The sequence below is a fragment of the Hibiscus syriacus genome, unplaced genomic scaffold (genome assembly GCF_006381635.1).
Source record: "Hibiscus syriacus cultivar Baekdansim isolate YM2019G1 unplaced genomic scaffold, ASM638163v2 tig00111095_pilon, whole genome shotgun sequence".
NCBI classification, from domain to species: Eukaryota; Viridiplantae; Streptophyta; class Magnoliopsida; order Malvales; family Malvaceae; genus Hibiscus; species Hibiscus syriacus.
In genome coordinates, this window is record NW_024062980.1 from 5,444,987 (window position 1) to 5,457,265 (window position 12,279).

The following is a 12,279-nucleotide window of genomic DNA, read 5'->3' on the forward strand; positions in this document are numbered from 1 at the left end:
CTCATAAATATATTAGTAAAATAAATACGGCAATTTTTGTTAAATATATTTAATTTTAATTTTCCTTTTCCTTTTCAAATTTTATATATATTCATTAGATTTGGCAAGTATCTTTATTTTGTAAATGCTTTCTCAAAATATGCATGTTATATTATTAATTCATGAATAACCATTGTTAATATTAAATATTTTATTTTGAAAATAAACTAAATTATTCACGTCTCATCCCTCTTTAAATTTGATCTGTTTATTAATATATTACCTTATATTTTGATTGTATTTATATATATATTACACATAAACATGCCATACTTGTGTTTATATTATTATTTTTCAACGCATACTAATCAACATTTTAGTTGTGGTGTACTATATTATGTGTTATGTTTTGTATATAAAATATGTATGGTTTGTATTTTAAATGATGAATATGTTTTATCTTTTAATATTTATAACGTAGGTGAATGTGTCATTAGATTAAGTTTAGTTGCATGACATATTTTTTTTGGGGTAAAATATATGATATCCTCATAAGCATCACTTGACTCAAATCAAAATAATTTGATTAAGGGTAATATTCTATCATTTTAATATTGTCGTAAAGTAACTGTCTTAACGTATAAGAAAATTACTTTCGATAATTTTAAAACGAAAGTCTATCCGGTTAAGTGACACCAATTAAATTGAATCAATTTTTAAAATTCAAGAATTGATAAAAAGATCGTATTCTTTTAATTAAATTCATCGAGAAAAGATTGTTATATCGAATCTATGGTCTCGTCTCACGATATTTAATTAATTGAATATCTTTATTCTCATTAAATATTGGTAAAATAAATAATTAATCAATTGTTTGATATGTTTATTTATTTATTTATTTATTTATCTTTGGCATGTGTTTTCAAAGGTTTTTTAAAATATTAATGTTCGATCTGAAATAATTAAATATTATTGTTTTCAATCTTAACATTATTTTAGGTATTATTATTTTGAAATTTAGAATGGAATTCCAATATTTCTTTATTTCGATTGGAGTAAGAATCGATTGCTTAAATGTATGATAGATCGATTATTCTCAATAGGAAATAATTAAATATCTTTATCTTTCATCCAAAATTTCAAAGAACATTATTCTAGGGGATCTTAAATTAAGTTAAACTCGAACTTATACATTTTATTACAAAGATAATTAATTAATCGAGTAGGTACCGATTTAGGACGTTGTGGGGGTGCTAATCTTTTCCCACACGTAACCGACTCCAGAACTCAAAATTTGGTAATACATACCACAAGTTTGTTGTTTTAATTAAAATTAATATTTTATTTAAATGACAAATATATATTTTTGGGTGCCCAATCACACCCTAATCAAATATTGGTGGCGACTCCGTGAACCACATTTTTATCACAAATTTATCACACTAAAATCATTTTCGAAGCAAGACCACCCCTTTCCCCTTCGGGTAAAAGATCGTTTCGACAATAGTATCTATTACTTATGTTTGGCACCAATGGTGCAATCTGTTTCTGGCAGTTACATTTGCATATCGGCACACTCGTTTTAACTTTATTATATTCTCTTTTGCTATACATTGGGCAATCAATTAAATATATATGAAAAGTGCAGGTTTATCTGATTCGTTAAAAGTAAAGCTTTCATTGAATAATCTGATTTGGCATAAAAGGGCTTATATCCAATCTGTCTATTCTGATCTGTGGATTCTGAAATATTGATTTTCAGATTTCAGTATAAAGAAAGGTTTGAAAGTATGTTTTATATGTTTTTATGATAACTGTTATTTTACAGTTTTTCCTAATTAAGAAAGACTTTATTAAGTCTGTTTATATGTTCTGGTATTATATTAAGGCATTTTTGTGTACAATTGTTTACACGATATTTTTAGTATCGTATTTGAATTCTTTATTATATTTTAATATTGAAATGTTTTACTTTAGTTTGTATATGTCTCTCTAAGTGAATAATTAACGTGTGAATGTTTCTTGCATATGTAATGAAAAAATAAATCAGTGGAGTAAGGAGTATAGCAGACATCATTTTTTGCGAATCACACCTATTTCTAGTATCAGTACGGTAATTATCGATATTTGACTTAGATAGTTGGCATGCATAATTATATATGTTTTGTTACTTTGATAAGTTAGTTTTATAATCGGTTTGAAATACATAATATATATATATATATCGAAATGGATTTTTACATAGGTAATTTTTAGGCAGTTTCAATTTAGATATAACACAGAATTGAACTGTCATATTGCTTTCTGAAATCAGATATGATTTTAAATGTTAAAATATTAAATTTTTAATTTACGTGATTAATCGATTTGATGAAAAAAGGATTAAATGAATATAATTTAAGAAGAATTTCTATTCAAGAAAAGTTTTGGGTGGTTAATGTACATCTTTAACTCGTATTTAGGTACATATGTGGGTTGTGGGTATTACAAGGAATTCACATGCAACCTATCTGTGATAATTGTAATCGTTTTACTAATTGTCTTGTGTCTTATGTTCCTATAAAAGCGAATCATGTGGCTCATATGTTGGCTAAACATGCAATTAATCTAATATTTTCTTTTTTTGATCAGATTATCCCGAGTTTCTCGAGAATGATGTAAAAACGATCTGTTGCCTTCTTGATTAATGGATAGTTTCACACTTTTTCCCCTTATAAGATCCCAACCTCGTATTAGTAGAAGAGGATTTTAATAAGGAATATATATTTTTCAATAAATAAATAAATTTGATCCTTAACAATAGTTATCGTTTCACTTAAAATAATGACTTAACTTATAATTCAATCTTTGATATATTTTCTCTCATCTTAGAAATTATTTATTGTTCTATTTTTCAAAATTATCGTCTTCATTACAATTTATCAAAAAAATACCTATATTGACTAATAAGAGAAAATTAATAATTTAAAGAGAAGTTAAGAAAAAATATAATTAAAAATAATAATGAATTAAACTTAAAAAGATGGGATGAAGAGAAATCTGAGTTTAAATATTTGCACAAATCAATTGACTTTAATAATTAAAGAATTGTTTTTATTTTTTAATGTTTCAAGTTTGAACACCGCATATACAGATATATAAGTGTTTATTATCAAATGATTAAAAAAATTTAAACAAATATTATTTTACATTCACTCCAAATTTATCAAAAACTGAAAGTGTAAACGTTTGCTTTGAGTTTTTGTAACTTTTAATATTCGAGGGAATAGAGAAAGCAATATCCTATAGTCATCATTCATGTACTTGACCCTTTTTTATCTATTTTATTTTTCTTAAAATTAAATAATACATTGTATTCAAAATTTGGATATTTCAGATTTGGCTGGTTCACTAAATTATTTTTAGCTATGATTTGTAATGTACTAATCAGTCATACATAATTGTCTAAACTCGCCAACAATAACTTGATCAAATATTCCATTATGGGATCCACTTACCTAGTGGACTCCATGTCAAACATGTTATAATATTAAATCATCACGTTTAATGTCTTCGCTTCCAAAAATTTAAAGGGTTTTTTTCCCTTTTAAGCTGCCATTAATTCCCCCAATTATCATTCATTAGATTCCTTGACAATGCGGCCCGAAAGTCTAAACATTTTATTTGAGTTGCATTACGGCCCGATTTATTCCATGGACGGGCCAAGATGGAGGTAGAGCCCAAAAAACAAATTCGTTATTTTCCCTCATTTATTGTCCAGTGAAAGCAAGATTTTTCCGTTTTCTCTAATTTCTTTTACCCCAGCCTTGCTCAATTTTGTTTCCTCTCCTTTAATCTCGCCATTTGCTGTCGTGTTTCTCTGTGTTAAAAGGGTCTTAAAGTTTTGCAACAATGAACAAAGGAACGGGAGTGGGAATCGGGCCCACAGCGGCGGCTGCAGCGGCTGCGGCACAGAAGCAAAAAACTATGATGCATAGAGTGGATACCGACATCGCCAGCATCGTCGATAACTTCACTCAGCTTGTTAATGTTGCCCGGGTAATCTTCTCTTTACTTCAAAGCAATCACTAAAATTTCTTAAAGCTTAAAGAGTCTCATGACAGATTTCTTGAAGTCCCCTAAATGGATTTACCCTTTTGTTTCTGGATTCGAATTTAGAAGTTAGAGATGGGAAATGGGTACCCTTCAAATGTAGATTCAGATCTCACTTTATTAAAAGCTTTTAACCTTTTTAGTCGTTTACAGAATTCCATCATGTTGGAAAAGATATTCCTTTTCTTAAATTGATTAATTCATTTAACTTCTTGCTATGGGAATATATAATCTGCTTGCTGATTCATGTTCCTTTTCTTTTCCATATGATTTTAAGATCAACTTTGCCATGTTGTAAATTGTTTATCTTAGTTAAGGGGCTGGAAAGTAGATTGTATCATTTTAAACTCACTAATGCCTGCTAATTTGGTCATTGGGAGTGAAGGTTAGAGAGAGAAACATTCTCTTTAATCATTTAAAAGCATGTCATTTATGTGATGGGTAAGTGTCATGATTAATCATTTGTGAGATCTATTGTTTGTTTCGATGTAAAAGGATTAAATTTTTTTCCCGATTCATCCTACCATTATGAAATGGTGTGTTTGTTGTAAGCTTGGCTTGTTAGACTGATACTTTCTGGTGGAAGTTCAAATGAAACGAAATCCACTAAAGGCTGTTTGCCATTGGTTATTTTTCATTTTATTGACCTTGTTTTGTTAGTCGTTGCATCTGTCTAGGAACTAATTTGTGGCTTTGTTGATAGATCGGTTAAGGAAGCATTATTCTCTTTGGCAGCTAAAAGTTTTCTTTAACAAAAAGGAAATGGTTTTGTCTAATATGAGTTTTAAAATCAAGGTTGTCTCGGTAATTTCCTGGTTCATTAAAAATGGCTTTCTATGTTGTTCATTCCGAGTTTGTGATTCCTTGATATTGCCTTTTTTTCTTCAGTTTTGAACAACATTTGCACGCCCCTGCTCATTGCTGCATATAATGGTTTTAAGCTACCTTATCTATGTCTGTACAATGGTTTGTAGTCTGTCTTAGAGTTAATATATTGGTAATATAAGTTATTTGATAAGTTGCTTTGAAATTGTAAGGTTGTGATTGGTTATTTTCGTAATTTCTCATTTGCTGATGAGATGTAGTTTTCTGGTTCTGTAGGTTGACATATGTACTCTACTGAACTATTATTTTCTTTAAGCTCGAACCAAATATTGAACTGATTTAAGTGGATTCTGTAAATGTATTGTATATCATTGGGGATGCTGCAAGGAAGAAATTTTTGAGAAATTGCCTTCTCATGAGTTTTTCCTAGATTTGAAACCTTATTGGATTGTTTCATGAGTCTTTCCTTTGTCATCATATTTATCGTTAATCTAATATCCACATGGCTGCCCCTCATTGCAGGTAAATGACCCACCAGTTAGAAATTCACAAGAAACTTTCATGATGGAAATGCGTGCAGCCAGAATGGTGAGAAAACCCTTTTATTAACATTTGTTAATTTCATCAAATCTAGTACCTAAATGATCTGAATCCGCGATTCATGAATCTTCGTTAGTCTTTTTTCCTTGTTAGTGTTCTTTGTAGAATTTAAGAAGAAGGATTTTTTGAACATAGAAGAAGATGAGTTCTTTGATTTTTTTTTCATACTCTTCGATTACATAGGTTTGTCCATTTCATATAGACAAATTACAAAGAAGGTAAAACTGAAATGCAATTCTAACTTAGAAACCTATTGGGAGTTAACTTAGTCTAGTCAATATCCTATCTAATCTTTTAAATATATAAGATGTAGAGTACAAACTAAAACTCTAATAATTAAGTCATATGGTTAAATCTACACTCCCATCAAGCTTATGAGTATATATCGTAGAATCCCAACTTGGATATGAGTTCATCAAAGTTTGCTCTTGGAAGGGCCATGGTGAGAACATCAACAAGTCGTTTTTGAGTAGGAACATAATTTAACTTCATTGAACCATTATTGATATTCTCTGAGATGAAGTGTATCAATTTCCACATCTTTGGTTCTATCATGGTGGACAAGATTCTTGGCTCTGCATGGCAGATTGGCTATCACTTTATACGTCAAATTTTACATTGAAGTCCAACTCCAATTCTAGCAATAACCTTCGCATCCATGTTCCCTCACAAATCCGAAGTACAAGTGCTTGAAATTCTTCTTCAATAGTGATTCTTGACTCCACAAATTGTTTCTTGCTTCTCCATGTAACCAAATTTCCCCAAACAAATGAGTAGTAACCGGTTGTGGATCTTTTGTCGATCAATTCTCTAGCCCAACTAGCAATAACAAAAATTTTTGCCTTGTGGTTCTCACTATTTTTGAAATGCAAGCCATGTCCAAGTGTCTTTTTTGAGGTATCTCATAATTTTTTCGGCAACTTCATGGTATTCTCTTCTAGGGTCATTTATATGTTGACTCACTGGAAAAGTAATGTATGGTTTTGTGAGTGACAAGTAAATTAATTTACCAATAAGCTTTTGATATTGTTCTTTGTTTATTGGAATTCTCATGTCATCCCTTCTGATTTTAAGTTAAGATCTATATGAGTCTTAGCTTAGTTTTAAAAAGCATGGTTTAGGTGTGCATAGGCCAAATCGTTATAAGCGCATAGAAAACGCTTCTAAATACACAGGCGAAGCAAGATATCAGAAGCTCACCAAAGCGCTCACCTCTAGAGCATTTTGGGGCAGGCGCTAAGCGCAATGCTTCTGCCCAATAAGCTTTTTGCCCCTCACGTTATAATAGAAGCCGGCCTGATGCCTCACTTTTTTGTTCTTTTATTAAAATAAAGTTAAGTAAAAATAACATATAATATAATTAATTAATAGGGTAAAGTATATAAATAATCCCCAAACTTTTACGGCGCTTGCATTTTGGTCACTCAACTTTTGAAACTTGCAATACAATCATCGAACTTTTAGTTCGTTTTCAATAAGGTCCCTGCCGTTACCTCCCGTTAGTTTTTTGCTGACGTGGCACTTAACTGCCGTTAACTCTCTGACATGGCAGCTTCTTTTCTCCCCCTTCTTGCAGCTTCTTCTTCTTCTTCTTTCTTTTTGCAGCTTCTTCTTCGTGACAACTTCTTTTCTTCTTTTTCTTGCATCTTCTTATTCTTATTCTTCTTCTTCAAAACTCTAACTAATCATTTACAAATCAAAAACACATATTTGTAGTAAAACTCAAAACTTTTCAATCCAAAAGAGAAAATAGATAAAAACAATAATACAACAATCCTGTAAATATAATGAAAATCATTACCATGTTTACGCTTATAAGGAAGTGTTACCACCTCAAGCAACTTAGCAATTTCATGGATTCTTTTTCTCTCTATTTTCCCAAGAAAATTTAGTTTCTCTCTCTACTTTCCCGGGAAAAAAATTGATTAACTCTGCAATAAACACTTGCTTTTAATTTATTTTGAATGAAAATTTATGGTTTTTTTTATAGAAATGGTTTTTTAATTTTAAGAACTGGTGGCAGCAAGGAAGCAATTGTCTATACGTCAAGCACCACATATCCTTATTATTCAACTGAAGGTTAATTACATAATATCTTTGAAGTTTTCATTCCGGTTTTATAGTTTCTTGTGTTAGTCTTTATTATAATTATTTTTGGAGTAAGCAAGTTAATTGTTAGATTGTTATGGCAGAGATTTAAGGGAATACTTGGTTCGAAGATTGATAGGCTTATTACATTTGATGAGGTTTTGGTTCTTTCAAGCTTTATGTCTAAAGCAAGTCAGGTTTATTAAGAAGTTGGTTTTACGTATAAGTTTCTGTGGGTGGTACTAGTTGCTGCATTATATGAATTCTAGCATTAAATTTTATGAGCCTTTCATTTGCTTGTGTAGAGTAGCATTAAATGATTTATTGCCGGGAAGGAAACCATTGGAAGGAAGGATGGATTTTCTTGCAAAGTTAATTAATTTTTTTCTTGAGAAAGTAGAGAGGGAAGCTGAATTTTCTTGGGAAAATAGAGAGAGAGAATTCATAAAATGGCAAGGCTTTGGATATGGGATTTGAAGAATAATAAGAAGCTGCAAGAAGAAGAAAAGAAGCTGCCACGAAGAAGAAGCTGCAAGAAAAGGAAGAAAAGAAGCTGCCACGTCTGAGATTTAACGGCAGTTAAGTGCCACGTCAGAAAAAAACTAATGGGAGGTAACGACAGGGACCTTATTGAAAACGAACTAAAAGCTCGATTATTGTATTGCAAGTTTCAAAAGTTGGGTGACCAAAATGCAAGCATCCTCGGACTATTTATATGCTTTACCCTAATTAATATAATAAATAGAATATTGCCACCTTATGCCCCTCAACTTTCTTTATTCTTTTGTTCTAATAAAATAATATAATATAATAAATTAATAGAATAAATAGAATAGAAAAATATAACAAAGGTTAAAAATACATTTAATATATAGATTTATAAGAAATATATAATTAATTTTATAATTATTTTTATAATTATAAATTTTTTTTATAATTAAAATATCATATAATTATAATATTAATAAAATTTATTTACACAATTAATATTTTTATCTAAATTTTTATTTATGTACTCATTCTTATATTTAAATACAAATCACTAGAATTCATTACTTATAATGAAAAAATTGATATAAAATATTAATTAAATAAAATTATATAATTTTTTAAAATAATAAGATTCTAATATTTTATTTTAAAATTATAATTAATTATTATTTCACATGTTATAAAAATTAATTTAGCTCGAAAATTAAAATACATCATTAACGTTATTTTCATTAAAGTCTTTATGCTTAAACATGCAATCATTAATTTATTATAGTGTAATCTTAATTTTGTGTTGAAGTGTTTTGGAAACTAAAGTTTTGGAAACAAACTACGGTGAAGGAACATAATGTGGGGAGAAGATTAAGTGCTTCATAAGTGAATCAGTGGGTAATGGATGTGGATATGTTCCAGAATTAATTTATAACTTTTTAGCACAAAAGTGCATTTCGCCTACGAAAGGCGCACACCTTCGCCCTGCGCCTAGGCTCTTAGGACTCATTGTGCATTGGTGCGCCTTGCGCCTTTTAAAACTAAGAGTCTTAGTTGGGTAACATATCAGTTTGAGTGAGTAAATCCATTATATACTTCCTTTGAGAGATTACTATTCCGGCTTCTGATCTAATAACTGTCATTCCCGAAAAGTATTGTGTCAATGTCTTTAGCTTCAAATCCAACAGCCAAAAAACCTTTGAATTTGTTGATTTCTTTAGTGTCCACCAATTATGATGTTATCATTCACATTCACTATTATAATGGTCTTTTTTGGAGACACCTTCAAGAAAAGAGTGTGACCAAACCGACACTGTTTGTAGCCATATTTAACTACAACTTTGATAAATCTTTCAAACCAAGCTGTAGGCAACTGCTTCGAGGCATATAATTACTTCTTCAATTTACAGTCCTTGTGGTATTTAGAGAACCTTCCCAACAGGACAAGCAAAACACTTCTAGATTTTATAACACTGGAGAAAAACCATGAGTGAGAAAGTTAGAGAGAGAGCGAGTGTGAAAGCAAAAGGTAGTAGTTCTTCAGGAAGAAAGAGTAAGAATCGATTGCTTAAATGTATGATAGATCAATTATTCTCAATAGGAAATAATTAAATATCTTTATCTTTCATCCAAAATTTCAAAGAACATTATTCTAGGGGATCTTAAATTAAGTTAAACTCGAACTTATACATTTTCTTACAAAGATAATTAATTAATCGAGTAGGTACCGATTTAGGGCGTTGCGGGGGTGCTAATCTTTTCCCACACGTAACCGACTCCAGAACTCAAAATTTGGTAACACATACCACAAGTTTATTGTTTTAATTAAAATTAATATTTTATTTAAATGACAAATATATTTTTGGGTGTCCAATCACACCTTAATCAAATATTGGTGGCGACTCCATGAACCACATTTTTATCACAAATTTATCACACTAAAATCATTTTCGAAGCAAGACTACCCCTTTCTCCTTCGGGTAAAAGATCGTTTCGACAATAGTACCTATTACTTATGTTTGGCACCAATGGTGCAATCTGTTTCTGGCAGTTACATTTGCATATCGGCACACTCGTTTTAAGTTTATTATATATTCTCTTTTGCCATTGGACAATCAATTAAATATATATGAAAAGTGCAGGTTTATCTGATTCGTTAAAAGTAAAGCTTTCATTGAATAATCTGATTTGGCATAAAAGGGCTTATATCCAATCTGTTTATTCTGATATGTGGATTCTGAAATATTGATTTTCAGATTTCAGTATAAAGAAAGGTTTGAAAGTTTGTTTTATATGTTTTTATGATAACTATTATTTTACAGTTTTTCCTAATTAAGAAAGACTTTATTAAGTCTGTTTATATGTTCTGGTATTATATTAAGGCATTTTTGTGTACAATTGTTTACACGATATTTTTAGTATCGTATTTGAATTATTTATTATATTTTAATATTAAAATGTTTTACTTTAGTTTGTATATGCCTCTCTAAGTGAATAATTAATATGTGAGTGTTTCATGCATATGTAATGAAAAAATAAATCAGTGGAGTAAGGAGTATAGCAGACATCACTTTTTGCGAATCACACATATTTCTAGTATCAGTACGGTAATTATCGATATTTGACTTAGATAGTTGGCATGTATAATTATATATGTTTTGTTTCTTTGATAAGTTAGTTTTATAATCGGTTTGAAATGCATAATATATATATATATCGAAATGGATTTTTACGTAGGTAATTTTTAGGCAATTTCAATTTAGATATAACACAGAATTGAACTGTCATATTGCTTTCTGAAATCAGATATGATTTTAAATGTTAAAATATTAAATTTTTAATTTACGTGATTAATCGATTTGATGAAAAAAGGATTAAATGAATATAATTTAAGAAGAATTTCTATTCAAGAAAAGTTTTAGATGGTTAATGTGGCTTCTTTAACTCGTATTTAGATACATATGTGGGTTGTGGGTATTACAAGGAATTCACATGCAACCTATCTGTGATAATTGTAATCGTTTTACTAATTGTCTTGTGTCTTATGTTCGTATAAAAGCGAATCATGTGGCTCATAGGTTGGCTAAACATGCAATTAATCTAATATTTTCTTTTTTTTTGATCAGATTATCCCGAGTTTCTCGAGAATGATGTAAAAACGATCTGTTGCCTTCTTGATTAATGGATAGTTTCACACTTTTTCCCCTTATAAGATCCCAACCTCGTATTAGTAGAAGAGGATTTTAATAAGGAATATATATATTTTTCAATAAATAAATAAATTTGATCCTTAACAATAGTTATCGTTTCACTTAAAATAATGACTTAACTTATAATTCAATCTTTGATATATTTTCTCATCTTAGAAATTATTTATTGTTCTATTTTTCATAATTATCGTCTTCATTACAATTTATCAAAAAAATACCTATATTGACTAATAAGAGAAAATTAATAATTTAAAGAGAAGTTAAGAAAAAATATAATTAAAAATAATAATGAATTAAACTTAAAAAGATGGGATGAAGAGAAATTCGAGTTTAAATATTTGCACAAAGCAAGTGACTTTAATAATTAAAGAATTGTTTTTATTTTTTAATGTTTCAAGTTTGAACACCACATATACAGATATATAAGTGTTTATTATCAAATGATTAAAAAAATTTAAACAAATATTATTATTTTACATTCACTCCAAATTTATCAAAAACTGAAAGTGTAAACGTTTGCTTTGAGTTTTTGTAACTTTTAATATTCGAGGGAATAGAGAAAGCAATATCCTATAGTCATCATTCATGTACTTGACCCTTTTTTATCTATTTTATTTTTCTTAAAATTAAATAATACATTGTATTCAAAATTTGGATATTTCAGATTTGGCTGGTTCACTAAATTATTTTTAGCTATGATTTGTAATGTACTAATCAGTCATACATAATTGTCTAAACTCGCCAACAATAACTTGATCAAATATTCCATTATGGGATCCACTTACCTAGTGGACTCCATGTCAAACATGTTATAATATTAAATCATCACGTTTAATGTCTTCGCTTCCAAAAATTTAAAGGGTTTTTTTCCCTTTTAAGCTGCCATTAATTCCCCCAATTATCATTCATTAGATTCCTTGACAATGCGGCCCGAAAGTCTAAACATTTTATTTGAGTTGCATTACGGCCCGATTTATTCCATGGACGGGCCAAGATGGAGGTA

General features: G+C 29.5%; 1 protein-coding gene across 1 annotated transcript; it reads left to right on the plus strand.

Annotated features, from left to right (window-relative positions):
- Positions 1-3,768: 3,768 nt before the first annotated feature.
- LOC120152636 (mediator of RNA polymerase II transcription subunit 22b-like) lies at positions 3,769-8,315 on the plus strand. The gene is made up of 3 exons (XM_039164822.1): positions 3,769-4,017; positions 5,419-5,484; positions 7,890-8,315. Exons 1-3 carry the CDS (start codon positions 3,871-3,873, stop codon positions 7,902-7,904), a joined length of 228 nt encoding a protein of 75 aa, XP_039020753.1. The 5' UTR covers positions 3,769-3,870; the 3' UTR covers positions 7,905-8,315.
- The last annotated feature ends 3,964 nt before the right edge of the window (positions 8,316-12,279 follow it).